The 24,218-nt window shown below is 27.7% G+C and overlaps 1 protein-coding gene across 1 annotated transcript in view; it reads left to right on the forward strand.

The window, feature by feature from the left end:
• Nucleotides 1-24,218, forward strand: part of LOC132936306 (fatty acyl-CoA reductase 1-like) — a 44,666-nt gene that overhangs the window by 12,740 nt on the left and 7,708 nt on the right. Inside the window, exons 4-6 of the mRNA XM_061003003.1 lie at nucleotides 7,498-7,643; nucleotides 15,700-15,833; nucleotides 22,022-22,214. Of these exons, the coding sequence (XP_060858986.1) occupies nucleotides 7,498-7,643; nucleotides 15,700-15,833; nucleotides 22,022-22,214 (473 nt within the window). The remainder of the gene's footprint in view (nucleotides 1-7,497; nucleotides 7,644-15,699; nucleotides 15,834-22,021; nucleotides 22,215-24,218) is intronic.

A 24,218-nucleotide genomic window follows, 5' to 3' on the forward strand; every position in this document is an offset into this window, starting at 1 on the left:
ATTATGTGCTTACTTAAATTTCCGTTTAGTGTTATCAGTCGGTTTATGTACCTAATTATTGTTATTTGTCTTGCCCAATACCAAAATTATTAAACTTTAATCGGCAACCATTGGCGAAACTACGGGGGTACAAAGGGGTATTTAGCAACCATCATAATATTTTTAGTTCAAACCAGGTACTGGAACCGAACCTAAAAGAACCGGAACCTTTAAAATATTAAGAACCGGAACCGAACCTAAAAGAACCGGAACCTTTAAAATATTAAGAACCGGAACCGAACCTAAAAGAACAGGAACCTTTAAAATATTAAGAACCGGAACCGAACCTAAAAGAACCGGTTCTGGGACCGGAACCTTTAAAATATTAATAACCGGAACCGAAAACTTTATTTTAATAAATAAGGTACCGGAACCGAACCGGAATTTCAAATTAAATAGGTTCTCTTAGGTTCAAAAATAAAATTATTTTATTTATCATAACTTAATGGTATTACTGTTTTGTGTATAAACTATATATGATAAATGATAATAATTGATCATACGACTATACGAGTTTCCTAATATTTCTCATACAATTAAACCCGCATTCCGGATAGGTATTTAAAATGATTATACTTTTCGGTACCTAAATTATCTGGAACTGGTACCAAAATTATTTGGAACCGATACCTTTATTTTTTTTTTTTTATCAAAAAACCAGAACCAAACCGGAACAGTTATTTTATTTTTGGAGAACCAGTACCGGAACCGATACCAACAAATTCAAAAGGTTTGAACAGTCCCTAGTTCTAACTATTATTATTTTATTGAGATATCATAAATTGTATTGTATTTATAACATTATTGCACCCCACGTTTTAGAGGTCTAGTCGCCAACTAGTCTGGTCTATTGCAACGACCATTGTATGATATTATTATTATTATTTTTATGATTAGAAACTTAAATTTAAAACTTAATTTGTGACTCTGATAGTCAGTGCAAGTGCTGCAACGACAATGTATGCAAAATACAGGAAATTGTAAATAAAATCGTTATTGATAACTATCTATAATAATACGCTGACGGACAGTCGTAAACACCATTTTGTTCCATAGCCATACTGTATGTGAACTTACAAATAAATGGAAATAATTGTCTATAGTAATTCGCTTTAAATTGACAGTGTCTGAATTCGCAATTTGCTTAATGTGTGCAACACCACTTCCTCTTTTATAAGAAACCATTGGATTATTACTGCTATTACAGTAATGCACCATTTTAGAGGACTACTACAACAGTATACTATTTTGAACTGTCCATATAGGCACAATAAGATGATTACTGCAATAACAGTAAAATTGATCGATTGCCCACCAACGTGATAATAATATAGTGTAAACGATTCAACGCAGTTATGTCTCTGAAAAAAAAAAAAACACACATTACGTTTCAGTGTTATTATAGTTTGTATAAATATTTGTTACGTATTCGTTGCCATTTTCCTCCAAAAATAAGATAAGCCTTGTTCATCCACTGTTTATTTTCCTCCATGATTATAATGAAAAATTCCCACCCACTTTTAATATGAGATGATTAACTTATATATTTCTTTAATTTTCTTGCCAAGAATATTATTCTATCTATATTATATTTTCATGTATAGGCGTCAAATATGATTATCTGAATTTTATTTTATTTAGAATCGCATCGTGATAAAATAGGTAAATAGTAAAACAATTATTTTTTATGACAATTGAAGGGCGACATTCCAAAATGTACTATTGCCACTTTTCATAATGTTCAAGAAACACGATTTTCTATTGTGAAATATATCAAACAGTAGAAAAACAGTAAAATATGTTAATAATTCAGAAAAATATACATAATATATTTTTTATGCAAAAATGTCTTTAAATTACTCTACTTAAATTGATAATTTAAAATATTGATTGTGCCATAGTGTACTATTTCCATTCAATAGTATATTTTGAGGTAACCGTAATTAATAATATTGAACCAAATTTTTCCAAAATGTACATATTCAACATTTCCTCCAGATATTTAATACCTAGGTACTATAAATTAAATAAAATAATTTTTAGACTACTTACAAAGTTACAACACTACAAGTTACAATAATAGAATATAAATATATTGCTACAGCAGGCTGCAGTCAACAATATTGATCGTTTGAATTCGTATCATGGATGATAACACTAATATCCAAGTTTTGGAGCGAATTCGATAATATTGTATTGAAGTCAGAAACGTTTTTTTTTTTTTAACTGTTTGGTTGTTTTAATCACTATAAATAAATATAAATCCGCACAGCTTAAGTTATAACGTGCATTTAGAATACTAACATATAATTTTAATAAATAACTTAAAATTCAGAATAAACTTAATTTATACTTTTGTGACATAATATGGACATAGTGTGTTTTAAATATAACAAATTTACTAAAATTCCATTTTAACATGGGCAATAGTACGTAATGACGAACTTTGGATATAGAACATTTTGAAAATAATCATGGAAGTAGTGCATTTTGAGATTTATCTTGAATGTCATATATTTAATATTATACACATAGGTATTGTTAAATATTTAAATATTAGTATTTATATATTAGATTCTGAGTGAAGCGATGAATGTATTGATTTTACAATGATGTGTGTTTTATTTTAATTTTTAATTTTTTTTTTTTGTTTCTGTCATCACCTTTTAGGACAGTAAAAGTGCTTGGATTTTCTTTAAAAGTAACTATTCTGATAAGAAAGTGAATCTAATTATTACTTTGGGGGGTCAAAAGTTAAAATTTCTCAGTAGTTTTCAAAAGCGACGTGAAAAACAAAAGAAAAATTGAGGGAAACCCGGAATTTTTACGCAAAATCTGTTTACAAGAAAATCGATTTTAGTTTTTGGTGCAACTCTAAAACAAATAACAAAAGGTGCTTGAAATTTTGACTGAATGTTTATATTAGCATTTCCTGTACACCATAACATTTTCCAAATATTTTGAGCTGTTTACGGACATTTTCAATTTCCATTTTTTTTAGTTTTTTTTCTATAAATATCAATAAAACAAATAATTTGTTTGTTGGTTAAAAAAGCTTGAAAAATTAATAGAAGGCTCCAAGGTTATTGTTTCAAAGGCAGATGAAAAAAATTAAAAATTCTTAGTCACAGTTTTTATTTATAAGCATTTAGACTTCAAACCTTGAAAAAATACGGAAAAATCACGAAAACTAGCAAATTGTTTTGAGTTGGGAATTTATAAAAATTTATTGTTTTAAATCTAAGATTTGAAAATGTTATACAAGATTCCTCATAAATTTGTCTACCTTATCAAAAAAAAAATATCTACAAGCAAATCATATTAAATTTTTATGAGCGTTTGAAATTCATATTTTTACAATGTTGGATATTCACTCGATTTCTCATCATGTAGCGGTATTGTTATTCAAAAACGAATTACTGTAGGTACATGAAAATTTTTCTGAATGTTTATACTAGAATTTCCTATACACCATATCATTTGGAAAATATTTTGATTTGATTTGGGCTGTTTAAGAACATTGTCAGTTTTCAATTTTTTTTACTTTTTTTTTTCCATAAACATCAATAAAATTGTATTAGTTGGGTAAAAAAGCGTTAAAACTGAATACAAGGCTCCCGATAAATTGCTACAATATCAGTTGAAAAATATTAAAAATACATAGGCACAATTTTTTTTATAATCATTTAAAGTTCGAATTTTGACAAAATTTATCAAATTTAAAATTTAATAATTGTTTTGTAGTTAAATATGTATAAAATGTTCAACTTTTATAGTTAAGGATTTAAAATTTAAAACAAGGTTCCACGTAAATATGTTATATATAAATTATTTTATTCACAATAATATCATCAAATACACTTGGTAATATCATAGGCTGACTGACAGATTTCGCTCAGAATCGTTTTTCTTATACAATGATATTGTGTCATTGAATTCAAATTTAACACCATCAGAGCGACATCCACTTACCCACTTTTAGATTCTGAGCGAAGCGATGAATGTATTGATTCTACAATGATGTGTGTTTTTTTTTTTATTTTTATTTTTTTTTTTAATTTTTTTTTTTTTTTATTTTTAATTTTTTTTTTTATTTTTGTGTCTGTCATCACCTTTTAGGACAGTAAAAGTGCTTGGATTTTCTTCAATAGTAACTTTTCTGATAGGAAAGTGAATCTAGTTGGTACTTTGGGGGGACAAAAGCAAAAATTTCCCAGTAGTTTTCACAAGCAACGTGAAAAACAAAAGAAAAATTAAGGAAAAACGGGAATTTTTACGCAAAATCTGTTTTCGAGAAAATCGATTTTGGTTTTTGGTGTAACTCTAAAACAAATGACCGTAGGGACATGAAATTTTGACTGAATGTTTATATTAGCATTTTCTATGCACCATAAAATTTACAAAATATTTTGACTCTTTTTGAGCTGTTTACGGCCATTGTCAGTTTTCAATTTTTTTAGTTTTTTTTTCTATAAATATCAATAAAATTTTATCTGTTGAGTAAAAAAGCTTGAAAATTGAATAGAAGGCTCCCAGGTTATTGTTTCAAAGGCAGATGAAAAAAATTAAAAATCCTTAGTCACAGTTTTTAATTATAAGCATTTAAAGTTCAAATTTTGACAAAATACGGGAAAAACACGAAAAATAGCAAATTATTTTGATGAGAATTCATAAAAATTTTTCTTTTTAAATCTAAGATTTGAAAATGTAATATAAGATTACTCATAAGTTTGTCTACCATTATCAAAAAAAAAATGTCTAGAAGAAACTTAAATTAAATTTTTATGAGCGTCTGAAATTTATATTTTTACAACATTTGATATTTACTCGATTTCTCATGTAACAATTTTCTTATTTTATTGTAATTAAAAAACGAATGACTGTAGATACTTGAAAATTTCATTGAATGTTTATATTAGCATTTTCTATACACCATAAAATGTTGAAAATATTTTGACTCTTTTTGAGCTGTTTACGGACATTGTCAGTTTTCAATTTTTTTAGTTTTTTTTTCTATAAATATCAATAAATTTTTATTTGTTGGGTAAAAAAAGCGTGAAAATTTATTATAATGCTCCTGATATATCGTTCTAATAGCAGTTGAAAAATATTAAAAATACATAGGCACAATTTTTTTTTATAAGCATTTAAAGTTCAAATTTTGACAACATTTATCAAATTTATAATTTATTAATTATTTTGTAGTTAAAAATTTATAAATTTTTAACTTTTATGGCTAAGGATTGAAAATTTAAAACAAGGCTCCACGTAAATAGGTTATATATAAATTACTTTATTCACAATAATATCATCAATTAATATACTTGGTAAAATCATAGGCTGACTGACCGTTTTCGCTCAGAATCGTTTTTCTTATACAATGATATTATTATATCATTGAATTCAAATTTAACACCATCCATTACAGTGACCCACTTGTAACCTACCGTACAGCAGAGCGACATCCACTTATCCACCTTTTTTTTTTTTGTATTTTAAATTCTTTGAGAACTAAACTAGATTTTTAGTTGGCGTTTTCAACTATTTTCTTCCTCATAATAGGCTTATCGTCGACGAGACGGCGATGTACGATTATTCAATTTTATTATCGACGGTAATTGTAAACATTTGGAAATGTTTGAAAATGGACACATATTACAGGGCAAATATTTTTGATATAAAAATGTAAAATACATATTTGAAATACTTTTTTTATGATTTAGTTGAAGTATTTAAATAAATATTTGAAATAATTCTAAAAAGTTTTTTCTAACAAGTATATACAACATCTAATTTGGTAATCAATAATATTTATAATAATTTTTAATATTTATAATATTTATTATGTTTAAGAATACAAATCAAATAATTTGTGTCATTATTTCATACACGTAACTACATATTAAGAGAAATAAAATAAATAAATTTAATATTCATGCAATTTACATATGATTTCAATATTTGAAAGAAAACACGACTCTGGTGTAAAAAATAAATAAATGGAGGAAAATGGAAATTAACTTTCTTTTTTTCGGAGAAAAAATGAAAAATGCAGGAAAAACGTGGTATCTCATTTTTGGAGGAAGATGGTCCCGCCCGCCCGCTCGAAATGATTTAGTGTTATTCGTGATTTTCTTAAAGATTGCACCTAACCTAACCGATAAAATAACGTGAACAATGCAATTTATGCGGAAATGATTCGTTATCGTAAATCATTCGTTATCGCGAAGAATGATAATTCAATAATACAATTTGCAGTGAAAAAATGCTGTAAACAATATTATGAGTGTATTATAATTATGTTTACTCGGAGACGTTAAAACGATTTAAAATCATGGATAATTATAAAGTTTTATATTTAAGTTCTTTGATGTATGAAATGAATTTTGTGCTTGAGAAGCTGTAAGCTATATCTTGGAACATTCAGAAACAGAATAATATGTGTGCGTAGGGTATACTCATAAATTGTGATTGACTTAGTTTTACTATAGGTTGTCACGATCTACCAAAAAAAAAGGTCTTTAAATAAAAATAATTTAAACAAAATCTTGCAACCTTTTAATATATATATTTTATTACAAATTATTAGTTTTAAAAGGAGTTGATTTAAAAACTATATCAAAAGATTATATTTAATACAATACAATTATTTATTTCCCCTTTGGAGTTTATTCATGTGTTTAATGAAATGTTTGTACTTGCATTTGATTTGAGAATTTCACAAAAACCAGGGTGTATGATGACAAAGTTAGTGTCAAGTTATCTTTAGTATGCATATCAGTCAAACGTGGTCGGTAGGTACTTACTTTTGGTTTAAAGTAAATGTGAAAAGGCCGACTCATGTGTAAATAGTCAATCCATAGCTGGAATAGTTTATTTTTATTAAACTATAATTTCATAGTTATTAATTTTTGTTTATTTAATTTTTATATTAATTGTGAGTTAAACAAAATTAAATAATTTACAAAAAAATTGATTTAATTATATTTTCTGAAAAAAGTTAAGAAAAGATGAAAAGGAATAGCGATCGACCTGTCAGCCATTTCTGAGCTTATTACACATTCATGTTATCAATTTGTATTGTAAAATAATATCAATATTTACAGTGAAAATAAAATAATATACACCAGGTTGATAGGTACCAGCTTCAATATTTTGACTTTATGGATAAAATGTTCGTGATGCTTCCTCTCTTAACCTCCTATTCAACTAGACAGTATTATAAAAGTCGTTGTATTATGTCTCATATTATGTACGTTTGTCGACATAATAAATCTATATAGTATTATTATTGTAATTCATAATTATTCCAGGGAATAACGCAGCTCCGGTGTACTATTCATTATACCATAACTGTACATGATTTTCCGATGTTTACCATGTATAGGTACATTGTTGAATTATTTCACAACACGATTAATACAAATTATTGCATAATGTACTTATTTTATTCTGCAGGTATTTTTACACGTGTCAACGACCTATTGCAATTGTAACAGAGTTTACGTGGACGAGAAAGTGTACGAATCGCCGATCAATTGGCAGGACGCAATTTTGATTGCAGAAAATCTAGATCCCAAGTTATCTGAAACGTTAACGACAAAGTAAGTGTAATAGTCAATTTAATAGATATAGTTAGTTGAAAGAACAAAACATTATTCAATTATGCTAAATATTACAATAACTATTTCCGAGTTATTTAGCTGGTGAGATTTGTAGCGTGGTCGGGAGGTGACCAGTAAAAAATTTGAAAAGACATCCAGGTAGAGTCTTAGGACTCTATAGATAATCGGGGAAAACAGAAAGAAGAATCTTAAGTATATTAATTTAATAACCAGGACTCAATTTTAGTGTTATTATTAAGTTTTATTGCTTACTAAATACTTACAAAGTAAATAAATGAAGTTCGACAATAGTATAGGTGCGGCTGTATCGTAGTCGTACGGAGTTCAATCTATACTCATATAATAAGGGCATAGGTGTAAAAAGCTTTTAAGTTTTTTTTTTTTGGGGGGGGGGGGGAGGAGCAGAAGACCTAATATAATAATATAGAATAAGTAAGTATAATCAAAATTTAGTCATCGAGTAACATAATTGTTACGGATTTATCGCTTATAAATTAATCAACACTAAATTATAAGACAAAAAAATAGGTAAGTAGGTAGCTGAAAAAAATGGAAAATCAATTATTTTCCTCTACGCCTTTACTAAAATATATATTTTATACTTTTAATGCTTGCTTTTTTTTTCCATCGGCCATTAATGTTTATTTATTTTGTACAAAATAATTTTGCATACTAATTCATACATTTCGTTTTTACACATAGGTAGAGATGTTGAACTAAAAATACAATAATTTAATTTTTTTTTTATATTACCATAATACTAGTTCTAACTATTGTATATTATGACCAATTTTTAAAACCACAATAATACAAGAATTATTTTAGAGTACATTAATATTTAAAGACATGCTATCAATCTTGATATATCTACCTAGTGACTGAAAATAATTTTGATTTTAAATAATGTTGTTACATAGTTAATTAAATTCTTAAATATCAAAATAAATGTCTAATAACATTAACTATTATTTTTTATTTTTATATGCAACTTGTATAAAATAATTTCATACTATGTGCATAATACCTCGTATAATACAGGCTCACATCTTTTTACATAGGTAGATAATTATTAATTAGTGCAGAATTAATGAACACCAGTCATCAAGATGCATATTCCTAATCGGCTGAGTGAATATTTTGGTCTTTCAAAACTCATAATATTATGCATTTTATGGGTAGATATGTATACAAATTATATTATTTCAAGCATTGTTTTAAAGACCCGAGTCCTGGTCGTCATTAGCCCACAGGTGCACTATACCTTCCATTTTGAGGGTGCCAAAGTTATAGAAAGTTTACGATACAAATTACTTTATTCCCTAAATAAAAGATTAATTATAAATTCAGTTCTTAACAGTATACTATATAAATACACTAGTATATGTACATAACTTATCAAGTTATTTGAGTGCGTTAACAAAATAGTTTAGGGTGAGGGAAGGGGGCATTTACAGTTCCCATTGTCTTAAACTATATTTAGCCAATTTTTATACTTTTTGTACTTATGCCCCCCCCCCCCAAAAAAAAACAAATTATACTCTATATCCGCCACTGGTGTGGTGTTTTTTTTTTTGAGACTTCGAACTTTATGTATTCGATTAGATAGTCTGGTAGTATGTGTTTGACTGTGTAATCTACTTAACATGGTTCACATATGGGGAGCGTTTCTGGTCGTGAGGTGATTAAGCGTTATATTTAAATAGTAATAATAATTTATTTAACACCCCGAAGAAAAATAGTATTTATAATGCATAAGTACAGTGATAAAATAATAGACGATACTTAAAAACAATTAAGTTACTTAAATATAATTTGTTTTTGACGATTAATATCACGGTAAAAGAAATCAAAATCTGTTATAGGCAGGGGCGTCATTTAGGGGGTGCAGGGTGTACATTTGCACCAACTTTTTTTTTAAACGCCTTATTTGGCCTGCCAACAATAAATATACAAGTGCCGATGTACCTATGTGTTTTATATTATATATATTTTATATTTTTTTAGTATTAAAAAAAATGTATTGTACTAATGTTTAATTTCCAAGAATGTGGTTTTGTGGTCCCATACATTTATTGACCAAGTGTAAATACCACTGTACACTGGTATCCACAATATAAAATAAATACATTAAAAGTACCTACATATAGTTCGTCAAAAATAGTACCATTATTGAGATATTTTCATACTAATATAAGTGACATATTAAATAAATTATACAAATATTCTACAGTTTTTTGTTCCCACTTGACAACCCCCCCCCCCCCAAAAAAAAAAAAAAAAACGTTTTCTATGTGACCTGGTAATGATTTGAATGACCTGCAAACATTTTGGCACCAACAAAAAAAATGACGCCCCTGGTTATAGGCCCAAAATAGCTGTAATGTGGACGGCGTGAGTAATAAAGAAAAGGACATTGTTTCTAAAGCTAAAATATGGGGCTTTAACCTAATAATTCAAAACAATCCGTTTTATTATGATGATAAGATTATAAACAAAACAAATATCAAAACATTTTCTTATCAATAATAGATGGTCAATACCTAATTTGAAATTAAATAAAAAATTAGTGTAAAATGAGTTATTCAATTTAAAAAAAAATCATAGGAAAAAATTGATTTTGTCCTCCCTATCTAATTTATTAATTAATGTGGATTGGTAGGGACTCCATGTAACTGAACAATATTCTAAAATTGAACGTACCTACAAGGGCGCAGAACAATAATTTCCAATATACCGGATCATTGAACTCACGAGCAATTTTGCATATACATCGTTACATTCTCATTACCTCATTTATATTATAGTAATATGCTTGGTGAAGGAAAGATCATTTAAAAGAACTATTATTCCAAGATCCTTTAGAATTTAGATGATTTCCTATTTTTAAAATTTTTTTAATTATCAATCATGTAATTATATACTAGCCTTACACCAGCTATGCAAGTTATCTAAATCCAAAGTACGAAATTTATATCGTTAAAAAATAATAGCAACATTCAGGGAGATATAATATGTCCCCTTGAGGTACACCCTAATGAATCTTAAACTTATCAGATAATTTATTGGGATCTGATTCAACACATTGAGTTCTACCTCTAAGATAAGAGTCAAACCATGAACATAGAGATTCACATACACCCAAATGTTGTAATTTATTGTAAATTTGTACTTAAGCTTCGGCAATTATGGTCATAATCTATTAATCATTACCTAACTGAATCAAAAGCTTTCTTTAGAACAGTGTTAACAGAATCGATTTGGCCACTTGATAATTATATTTAAAATATTAGAATAGAAGCATAACGTATTTGTTGTATATAGTCGACTCGATATACTCCGAAGAAAACCATGTTGTTCATAAATTGAGATTGAAATAAATGTATTAAATAATATGGGTTCAATTAAACGTTCTAAAAGTTTAGGCAGCATGTATACAAAATTGGAAAATTTCCTTTGACATTTTTTGTTTGTAAATGCATTCGAGTATGAAGTACTGGAAATAGTGTAGTAGTGTTAAATATTTTAAATCTTTCTTAACGTTTTGTTAAAATTGCTTATATTATCAAAAACTCACAGAAAAATGAACGAGAACGTCGGAATCATTAACTGCCGAGTGAAATCCATAGGTTATAATACATATCATACTGAACGTAGTTTATTCAAAGGACAACCGCCGTGTTGTACTATTTTTATTATTCAGGTAAAAATAAATAAAAACCAAACATAGTCGGCCAAAATATAGGCACAAAGTTTAGTGACGTTCCGATCGACAATGAGTCAGAGGTTTTAAAAAAAATATTTTTTTTTTTTTAAAATCAATACATTAAATTTAAGAAAATAGCTAACGACTTGGGATGCTTATCTTAGGTATTTTCGACGCATAAATTATAAATAAGATCCAAAAAATGTTTATACCATTCCATTAAAAATACAACAAACCAGCTACGAGACGAAAAATATATATATATTGTATAGCTCACCGGAATTATGCGCCTGCATTGGATTATAATCGAATGTCAGGAACACGATGACATTAGAAAAACCAGAAAATATTTCTACGAATAACTGAAATACCTCCGACACCAGTACAGGACTCAAGAAGTATTAGAAAAATATTTAGTCGATCGCGTCGTACTAATGGCATCGTAATTATAATATAGCAGCAACGTGGAAAAGACTTCAAAAACGAGCCCTTATTTCTGATGTTTCATAAAATATAATACATTCATCGAGGAAGTATATTATTATTATGTAATATTTTATCTCTTTGCATAATATCCTTTTATTTGTTTGATCCTCATACTTTCAGAATAATATTAATTAATAATGTTTAATATTAAAATCAATTACGCGTGTAATTATTGCTTCGGTGCGTGTTTGAATTAAATTTATTGTTTTAAATATTACACAAAATATTATATACATTTGATTTGATATCAATATAAATAGTCTGAAACTTAATAATATAAGCCGATACAGAACACTACTTTTAATAAGGCATTTTTTCATTGTTAGACATCACTATCATTACCTCGGAAAAAACGTTTTATAGAATATTTTTTGTACATCGTTTTAAGTCTTCAAACATGTTTTATTATATAAAAATGATTTTACTTTATTGAATGACTCTAGGTGTTCCGAAACAGGATATTTATCTGAAAACTTCAATATTATATAAAAGTAGAATTTAAAATGAGTGGTTGATCAGTTGTTTTATTAATATCTAATGAAATTTTAGATGAACAGTATGAAGTAGTATAATAGGGCTATCTACTGTGCTGCAAAATATTGGTCCACTACTTTGATCAACAAAACTTTAAATAAGTACCAATGTATTATTAATAATTATTTTACGAATTCAAGTTAGATTTTTATTTGTTCTCAGGAAAATATTTTGCTTTGGAATATTAAAAAAAATGTATGCAGGCAATTAAAAAAGGAAATTGCATAAATAATTTATAATAGTAAAAAAAGGTGCTATTTTTCTTTCATACGTGTTTTTGCAATGAATACAAATTAGGTATAGCTGCAGGTATCTAATAAAAATATGTTTCCCAACAAATTTGAATTTTCTATACACGATAAAATTTTCATAATATATTTTGATTTGTTTTGAACTATTTACGGACATTTTCAGTTTCCAATTTTATTAGTATTTTAGATTCTGAGCGAAGCGATGAATGTATTGATTCTACAATGATGTGTGTTTTTTTTTTTATTTTTTTTTTATTTTTGTGTCTGTCATCACCTTTTAGGACAGTAAAAGTGCTTGGATTTTCTTCAATAGTAACTTTTCTGATAGGAAAGTGAATCTAGTTGGTACTTTGGGGGGTCAAAAGTAAAAATTTCTCAGTAGTTTTCGCAAGCGACGTGAAAAACAAAAGAAAAATTAAGGAAAAACGGGAATTTTTACGCAAAATCTGTTTTTGAGAAAATCGATTTTGGTTTTTGGTGTAACTCTAAACCAAATGACCGTAGGGACATGCAATTTTGACTGAATGTTTATATTAGCATTTTCTATACACCATAAAATTTACAAAATATTTTGACTCTTTTTGAGCTGTTTACGGCCATTGTCAGTTTTCAATTTTTTTAGTTTTTTTTTCTATAAATATCAATAAAATTTTATCTGTTGATTAAAAAAGCTTGAAAATTTAATAGAATGCTCCTAGGTTATTGTTTCAAAGGCAGATGAAAAAAATTAAAAATCCTTAGTCACAGTTTTTAATTATAAGCATTTAAAGTTCAAATTTTGACAAAATACGGAAAAATCACGAAAAATAGCAAATTATTTTGAGTTGAGAATTCATAAAAATTTTTCTTTTTAAATCAAAGATTTGAAAATGTAATATAAGATTACTCATAAGTTTGTCTACCTTTATCAAAAAAAAAATGTCTAGAAGAAACTTAAATTAAATTTTTATGAGCGTCTGAAATTTATATTTTTACAACATTTGATATTCACTCGATTTCTCATGTAACAATTTTCTTATTTTATTGTAATTAAAAAACGAATGACTGTAGATACTTGAAAATTTCACTGAATGTTCATATTAGCATTTTCTATACACCATAAAATGTTGAAAATATTTTGACTCTTTTTGAGCTGTTTACGGACATTGTCAGTTTTCAATTTTTTTAGTTTTTTTTTCTATAAATATCAATAAATTTTTATTTGTTGGGTAAAAAAGCGTGAAAATTTAATATAAGGCTCCTAATATATCGTTCTAATAGCAGTTGAAAAATATTAAAAATACATAGGCACAATTTTTTTTTATAAGCATTTAAAGTTCAAATTTTGACAACATTTATCAAATTTATAATTTATTAATTATTTTGTGGTTAAAAATGTATAAAATGTTTAACTTTTATGGCTAAAGATTGAAAATTTAAAACAAGGCTCCGAGTAAATAGGTTATAATATATAAATTACTTTATTCACAATAATATCATCAAATATACTTGGTAAAATCATGCTGACTGACTGACCGTTTTCGCTCAGAATCGTTTTTCTTATACAATGATATTATATCATTGAATTCAAATTTAACACCATCCATTACAGTGACCCACTTGTAACCTACTGTACAGCAGAGCGACATCCACTTATCCACCTTTTTTTCTATGAATGTCAATAAAATTGTATTTGTTGGGTAAATAAGCTTGAAAATTTAATACAAGGCTACTAATACATTGTTACAATGACATATGAAAAATATTAAAAATCAATCATCACAATTTTTTTTATAAGCATTTAAATGTGCAAATTATTTTGAGTTAAAAATTCCAAATAATACGGGATTTTTATAAGTTTGTTTACATTTATCAAAAAAAAAAATGTCCATAAGAAATAGTAAATTAAATTTTTACGAGCGTCTGAAGTTCAAATTTCTACAAGATTGGATATTCACTAAATTTATCAAGTAGCTATAAACATAACAATTTTTATGAATTTCTAACTCAAGTTGAGTAGATTTGCAAACTTTGCAGATTTTCATGGTTTTTACGGATTTTATCAAAATTTGAACTTTAAATGCTTATAAAAAAAATTGTGAATGTGTATTTTTAATATATTTCAACCGTCATTGTAACAATATATTAGGAACTTTGTAAATTAAATTTAAATTAAATTTTCAAGCTTATTTACCCAACAAATACAATTTTATTGACGTTTATAGACAAATTGGAAACTGAAAATTCCCGTAAACAGCTCAAAACAAGTCAAAATATTTTCAAAAATTTTGAAAACTTTATAGAAAGTTATAATATGAATATTCAGTGAAAAATTGCCAAAATAACCAAAATCGATTTTCTTGAAAACCATTTTGCGTAAAAATTCCCGTTTTTCTTTAATTTTTTTTTTTGTTTTTCTCGACGCTTTTGAATACTACTATGGTCTATGAATTCTTTACCTAGTACCAACTAGATTCATTTTCCTATCAAAAAAGATACCATTGAAGAAAATCCAAGCATTTTTACTGTTCTAAAAGGTGATGACAGACACAAATAAAAATATAAATATAAATAAAAAAATAAGAAAACATAAAAAAACATAGCTACACGACTATCTATAAAATAAAAAGTTGTTATAGCTTGTTTATTACAAAAATAAACTAGGTATAAAAAAACTGTACCTGTTGTTAGTTTAACCATATTTGTATTATACGTATATTGTAATGTTTTATTTTGTTTATGTTATGTTCAAAGTAATATTATAGTACCTATGACTAGTTTTTTTAGTACAAACTACATGTAACTCATTTATCTCACCACAAGCTATTTGTTTATAGAGGTAAACTAATCTAAATACTTGTTGTGTAATTTTATTGATAATAAATAAAATGTATTCAAGTCGTAGTGGCGTTCAAGCATAACATGAAATAATCGATGACTAGAATTTTTTATTTCTTAATAAATTCTACCTCCGAGAGCTTTGACTGCGTCTGCGTGTATACTATAAAAATAGTTAATCAATAGCCGAATTATATTATGTATAAAAAACACTAAACGCGTTGAATTTATTCTATTCCCTTAGATTGTTGGGATCATTTCCGAATACGTACACATTCACGAAACTATTGGCTGAGCAAATAATCAGCGAGAAATCGGCCAAGTCGAATCACAACAACAACAATAATATGCCAATGGTCATATTCAGACCGTCGATAGGCAAGTATATATTATTATTATAAGTTAGGGTTCTGAATTTAAAATATTTCTCTTGACATCTTTCAATTGGAATATTTGAAAGTTGAAAATTTCACTCTACTTGAAATATTACAATGAAATCATGAAAAATATTTTTTTCTTCTTTTAAACGTATTTGATTATGGATAGATAATTTAAAATGATTATATAGAATACAAGCAGAAAATATCGATAATTAATGACTTATCAACCAAGGTTTATGAATTATTCACTATGAATTCAGGGACTGGAACCTTACCGAAAAGAACCAGTTTTGGAACCGGAACCCTTTGAATATTGGGAACTGAAACCTCAACAACACCCTTATTTAAATCAATTCAAAAACCTGCAGTACCTTACCGGAACTGATACTTTTAATTGACAAATTTTTTTACATATATATAAAACCAAAACAGGTAAAAATTGTTTTTATTTTTTAAGAACTGAAAGAAAACCAAAACCTTAATTTTAGTTTTTCCGGGGACTGAACCGGAACCGAAGTTTTAGTTTTTCTTGGAACCGAACAGGAACCGGAACCGTAAAAATCATCGAGGTTCCAGTCCTTGATTATGATTTTATATGTAATTGGTTATAAACTTATAACTTATAAATTATAGGTACCTATATAATATGAATGGTATTTTACTGTATCAGTTAATTACCACTTATCAATTGGTATCCCCATTGGCTAATATCTATTAGTATTCGAAACAATAAGCCAACTTTTAAAAATGTCCTCTTCCTGTAAGTTTGTGACTATACACTTTTAAATATAACACACAATTTTTTTAATTTTAATTTTTCACATACACGAAGTATTTCGTAAGAGTTTTATGACATTTTAAAACCTTAATTATTACAACACATTTACATGTCATAGATGCTTAATATTATGAATATAATATGGGCTGCACCTGAAATATTGTTAGAAAGAGATAGCCAACCAGGTGCGTAATTTAGGGGCCCATTTTTTCCGTTTCATTTTGATGATAATTTTCATTAGGTATTGACTAATGAGTAATAACAACTCAAATTTCAAATATTCTCAGTACCAAAAAAAAATTATGATTTGTATTGTTAAATTAATGAAATATAGTTTTTTCCGTTGGTGATCTATTAAAGTGTCTACACTAACCATTTCGAAAATGTTTGACTTTCTTGAAAATATTTTATGACATAATTTGATATAATTTCAAAACAATATTTCTGAAAAAATATTATATTTTTTTTTCGTAAATAATTTTTCAAATCACACCTAACATTTTTACTTTCTGTAACAATATAGAATTCGGAGTATTTCAGTATATAAAAATCAAACTTTGGACAAGCAATTCATTAGTTAAAACTTATAATCATTTAAAATTTAGATGAGTGGAGTCAAGTGTTAAAGGGGTGTTTCAACAAAATATTGGTCCACTTATTCACTCATCTTAACTTTTTAAATACTTAAGACTAAGTTACCTACTTATCTAAAATTTGATTTTTATAGATTGTAATACTTCAAATAATATTCTGCTTTGGAAATCAGAATTAAAAATATATGATGCCATTCAAAAAAATAATAACTTTAAAAAAAGTTTATACTTTTTGAAATAATAAGTTTTGTAGAATTGTAAACACTTAAATGTATCATCTATGGTATACTTATAATATTATTAATTATATGTAATATTCTTTTAGCAAGTTTATATTATATTGTATTAACTATATGTTGGCTGTTCATTTGGACATAAAAATTAGTCCTAAAATTATAATATAATTTATGATACCTAGGTATAAGATAATATTATTATTTCCAAATTCCAAAAAAGCAAGAAAATAGGATATAGTTGTAATAATAATAATAATTATTTATTACATTCAATTTCCCAAAATATAATTTTATATGAATATAATAGACCTTAATTATTCGTCCGTATTCTAAGTGAATATACGTTGAATGGTGTCTCCTATGACGCTTCACCGCTATCTTTTTCTAACAATACGTTGTTAGGTATCTTTGTTGTTAAACTACTCTCTCTCTCTCTCTCCCGCTTTCTCCCTCACTCACTCACACACTCACACTCTATTGATGGGTATAAATCATAGATAATAATATAAGATTGTATAGGCCACTCCTTTATTGTTAACAAAATAAGGGGACGTGGTCCGGATGAGATACATGCTCAATCGCTCCGGCAAAGGGTTTTGTCATTAATTATATTTTATATATAATTGGTAAGACCCCTTTGAAACGTCGAAGTATTATCAAAATGTTCATTCTCGTGTGATAAATTCTGGTGGTCTTATATTATATCAGTTATGTTATAAATAGACCTAACTTGTATATAATACGCTTTCTTCTTCTATTAATGTCAGCCCTCAAACCACTCACTCTCGCTCTGATATTAAGTGCTATAAGCCAGTTGTTTTTTTAAATCTGTGGTACCTATATGAGCTATAATAATATACTGTGGTTTGGAATGAATGCATTTAATTTAATGCATTCATGAACACATTCAATTTATACACTAGGTATTAATTGCGATCGAGAATGCATTCATTTTGCTAATGAAAATAGAATATGCAAATTGAATGTGATAATGCATTCTCTGACTAAAAACATTAAATAGATGTTTAAGATTTTTGTTTTTACGTAAGAAAAAAAATATCATAAAATCAATATATCAAATTAATAAGTTACATAAATAGCTTACTGTACACGACCATCAAGGCATCAACCGTAGGTTTCGTGAGAGGTGGTGCTATGGCTGAGTACCTACATTATATTAGCACTATGATAAGCAGTATTACGGAAGTTACTATTTATTGATTGGTAATTAAATTGGTTAGTTAAATTGGTAATTAAATGAATAACCTTTCTACATTTTTTTTAAATCCCCTTTTTTAGTTTGGTCCACTTAATTACAATTAAAGTAACTTTTTATTTTCAAAATTATCACTGGCCCTTCTTAAGTTATCAATTTATGAACTAAGTAATGACAACCAACAATATGAAATTAAATAAAATCTTTATTTAAGCACCAATTAAGTAGTCAATATAATAATATTGTTTAACATGTTAATATTCTTTACCTTAAAATAATAACAATGGATTTTCCAAATTACAACTCATTAAAAATAAAACTTTTTTTTCAGATACTTTTTTTTTGCTATTGCAGCATAAACGTTAGTTACTGTCAGATAATCGTTAATAGGTTGCCTATTTATATGATATTTACACTTAGGTATAATCAACTGGTTCTTAAAATGCATTAAAAAAAATTTATTATAGAGTAATTTTGTAACTTTGCTACCAACGAGTAACTCAAATTATGTTTAAAACACTTACAATTTAAACTACCATCAAATTTATTAAAAAGCGATTTCGTCACAGTAACTTTTAATTTTAGTTAAGTTATTCCCCATCACCGTATGATGATAGTATAGGTTATACAGCTAAAAAATACAGCTTATTAAGTATTGATACCTATACGTATAATAACGTTGTAGTGTTTTTTTTTTAAATTTAATTTAGGAAGTGATTTTTCACAAATGGTGATTGCGTGAATGCATTAATTTTTTTTATGCATCATTTTTTGAAATAAATATGATTTTTTTTTTAATGCGAATGCATTTGTTTTTTAAACGGACGTTCCAGGCCCAGCATATAATACAATTCGATAATAATACCATTTCATAGTTTATTTTAACAGCTGGTTGCTATAAAATGTTATATCGTTCGTAAACTGTGCGTATTATAGTTGTGTGGCATTGATTTTTTTACACAGAGCCATTAGGTCGAATGTCTGCAGAGAAAAAGTAAACAAACCGTCTGCGCGAGCCGGAAAATTGCCCGATTTATTATTTTTATACTCGTTTGGACTCACGATGACTTTGAAATATTATATAGGCGCCTAATGCACGTATCAAAGACATTTACCGATCTATTACTACCGAAATAACAATGTGCTAATAATATTATGTCAAACCAGATTTGGTGCGGAAAAAAAACGAAAAAATACGAGTAGAAAAATATGTGACAAAATCGTATAAAATTACGTCAATTCGAATCGTGTTTTTTGTATTGTCATGGAGTGTTTTTAACGAAATGGAAATAGAGTGATCCGTATAATATATTACCATAATTAAAAATATTAGTGTTATATAAACAAGTTAGGAGAGCTCACTCTGCCAGCGTGCTAAGATTCACGGTTTCTAAACGTATTTTAATACAACCACGCAATAATCTATAATCCCATATTATACAGTTTATAAAGAATATATCTATTTTATCAATCATAACACTATGTATACTGGTAATTATTAACGTACGGACGGACAGACACAACGGTGTGACGGACACATAATAAGGTGTTCTAAACTTTCAAGACTTGTAAAAAAAAACCGTATCAAAAAATACGACAAAAAAACCAAAACACGATTTTTTTAGATCCCAAGACTAGTTTTACGTTATACGAGCGTAGTCGTGTCATATTTCTATAAGATGAATAACATACCAGGTATGACAGTTATATAAACCAGTTGACCAAACTTTTTTACCAGTGGAACCCTTATGTAGTTATGTTTTTAACAAAATTATACGGAACCTCAAAGATAAAGAATGCTCATAAAATATACATAACTCATGAACAACGATGCATGGATGATTTGCTTATTAATTTGGTTCTTTATAATATGATCATAAACGATAAAAGTAATATGACCTTCGAATGACTACCATCTTATAATATAGTTTACGACTACGAAACAATATAATAAGCGGGTTATTAGGTAATAAAAACATAAACACGATAAACCAAATATTATTTAGATATTATGTCAATGGAGCCCTTAAATTACTCTCGCGGGAGCACAGTTTGAGAACCACTGACATAAACAATACTGATGTGATTATTTTCGATTAAAATTCAGATTTATTATAGACATTTACAGATCTGTTACCCAAATAACAATAATAATATTCGATCAAACCAAATCTCCAAGTGTGGTGAAAAAAATAAAAACTATGGTGCAAAATAATATCGTGTAAAATCACGTTAATTTTAATCTTATTTTCTTTGTCTTTATAAAAATATTATATATATGCGTAGTTTGTAACACAAATAAAATAGAGTAATTCTTATACCAAAAATAATATAATAATAATATCATAAAAACGATTTAGAAGTTTTCCTCCGCGGCCAGCGACTCGTCTACTGTAAGACTTGTAAATAATCGTATCCGAAGAATATGACAAATACAAAAACACGATCCCAAGACTAGTTTTACGTTATATGCATAGTCGTAATATTTTGTTCTAAGATAAATTACAGAACGCGAATGACAATTTTTCGACATTAACATAATGCCTATACATATATAACCAGCTATGCGTGTACTATGTATAAGCTTACTGATGAGATTTAAGTTTTCGTTTAAAATTCGGATTTCTTTATGATGTTTACCGAACTAATACCGAAATAACATTAATAATATTACGCCGAACCAGATTACCCGACCGTGGGAAAAAAACCAAAAATTATAAGAATGAAAAAGATGGGACAAAATAATATCGTTTAAAATTAAATTATTTGTATACCTACCGAAAATAATATTAGTTTAAAATCGATTATACGCATTTCATTTAGACGTTTTGTAATTTTGTCGTCAACTGCAGCAAGACTTGTAAAAACCCGTGCCCGAAAAATACGACAAAAAACAAAAACACCATAATTGTTAGATCCCGAGACTAGTCTTATAACACGTTACACACCTGTAGATGTGCAGCGTATAACATACTCTAGTCGTATTTCTGTTTTAAGATAAATAATTACAGAACACGAATGACAATTTTCTGAACTTGCGTATATAATGTAGATATACATCTGAACTTACCCCAAACACAAGCTTTGCTTTTTCGGGAGGTGTCATATATCATAGTAATATATTGTATGCTTTATATATTATTGTTATCTGTTCTGACAAAAAATATATTATTATTATAATTATTATATAAACTTGCTGATGAGATTATTTTCGATTAAAATTCGGATTTCCGTCTAAACCTGTTCCGCGCATTATGTTAAACGGGAACCATGATAATTATATAATTATTATAATATTTTAATGCGGGCTTTGTATATAATATCATGATATGGTTTATGATATTATGGTGTATGGTTTCACAGTAATATCATCGATCGCCGAGCCCGTACTTGGATGGATAGATAACGTTAATGGACCGATCGGCCTCATGGTGGCGTGCGGTAAAGGCATAACGCAGGTCACACTGGTTAATAATGATTCCACCCCAGACTTTATGGCCGTCGACGTTTCGATCAAGGCGATGATCGTGGCAGCTTATCACCGTGGGATACACAAGTATGTTTTTGTCGATTGAGTAGTAATAATAATAATAATAATAATAACCATAACATGTTAAACCCAAAATGTCGAACAGTCGCAGGATACCGCGAACCGAGGCGTGGTTGCTCGACTGGTTGTTGCTGCAGCCGCTGATATACAGTGAACTGCGCCGATAATTTCATTCATATTCATTTTTCGAATACATGAACTTATGAAGTTCGGGCAGTTGACTCACACTCGTACGATTCTTTGCATTTAACCGTGTTAAATGCTATTGCCGTCTCAGTCAACGTGAAGAACACAGTTTGAGTGGTTAATTAATTGATCTAAATGTATATAGTTGTACATTTTATACAAGAAATGCATTTAAAATACAAAAATACCTTAAAAAAAAATCCCTAAAAATTCCCAAAAATCAAAAAAGATTATGATGTTGGCACGAAGCCACCAACAATAGAAAATACTGAAATGAGCACTAATCCATTTGTTTTTTATTTTTCTAAATAGGTAATATTAAAATTCTTAAGAAAACATTGTTCTCGCTTCGATCCGAAAAATAATAGTAATATAAACATTTTGTGATTTCAGTCCACGAACATGTTTTTATACTCTTATATATTTATATTCTAATTAAAGTTCATAAATATAATTAGCAAAACAAATTTAAAATTATGTCGAAAAAATCTATAATATTTAATAGTAAATATGAAACTACGTGCTATTATGTGCCTTATTAAAACAAAAAGTTAATCTTTATAATTACATTTTTTAATTACTTCTGTAAACAAAATGAACAGAATCCAATTTTAAAAGTTCAACAACTGATAAGTTTTTTACTTGAATTATCTATAACAAACAAACTAAAACAATAATAAATACTAATAAAATATTAAATCATTAATAATTGGTAGTCAGCTATAATGTGGAATAATATAAAAATATATATCGGCTAACCACCGTCGCAATTTTACTATTATAATATTATGCATTTATGCACCTTACACAAGTCGACCAGTTGCAAAAGGTAATGCCCCTGCAGTGAGAGTACATTTCACAAAATCAATATTTTTCCAAAGCTTCGCATTGTTAAGTCTCCGGCGAGAGTAAAGTTTCCACGACGTTAAGGGGTGTGTAAACCACACATATGAGTGGACTGTGGTGATTTTCTAGTCTAGGAAAAACCGTTTGATAAACAGTGTGCAGCTATATACTTCTCGACGATCGATTTAATGTCAAACGACGGAAATTGAATAGGATAACAGCTTTTGAGATATATTAAATATTATTATTTATTAACAATTACGATTTTTTTTTACTATAATATCTATTTTAGATTCTGAGTGGAGTGAGGAAGCTAGTGCAGATTTTACAATGGTGTTTATTTTTTTTTTTTTATTATCCTGTATAAAAAATGTCTACCAAAAAGAGTGCTTCGATTTCAACATAATATAGTACCTTATCTTTTAGCAAATTGGATCAAGATGGTACTTTAAAAAGGTCATTTTTTGATTTTCTCAATAGTTATTTAATGCCACGGTAGAAACCAACGATAAATTACGAATATCCGCTAAAAATGGGATTTTTATTTCGAACGCTTTGTTTATCACCATAGAAACGAATGAAAATATAAAATATCCAGACTGACAAATTGCCCCCGCTCAGAATCGTTTTTCTTATACAAAGATATTATATCATTGAAATCAAGTTAAATACAATCCATTATACATTGACCCACTTGTAACCTACTGTACAGCAGAGGGACATCCATTTACCCGCTTTTCTTTTTAAATATATTACTAAATTAGCTTATATAGTTCTAAATATTTTAAAAATTGTATTACTTACCTCGTTGGTTGCTTCTGTTTGGGGCCCTGGGATTTCGTAAAGGTGCTCTGGTAAATTTGTATTTTCTTTCGTTTTTATAACTACGACAATTTGCGATAATCTAATAATTATAGTGTTTTATGGTGATTTAGGTTTCACATTTGGTGCATGTCTTATCCTAGTGTCCTATCCTAG

This window comes from Metopolophium dirhodum, chromosome 1 (assembly GCF_019925205.1).
Source record: "Metopolophium dirhodum isolate CAU chromosome 1, ASM1992520v1, whole genome shotgun sequence".
In the NCBI taxonomy this organism is placed as follows: domain Eukaryota; kingdom Metazoa; phylum Arthropoda; class Insecta; order Hemiptera; family Aphididae; genus Metopolophium; species Metopolophium dirhodum.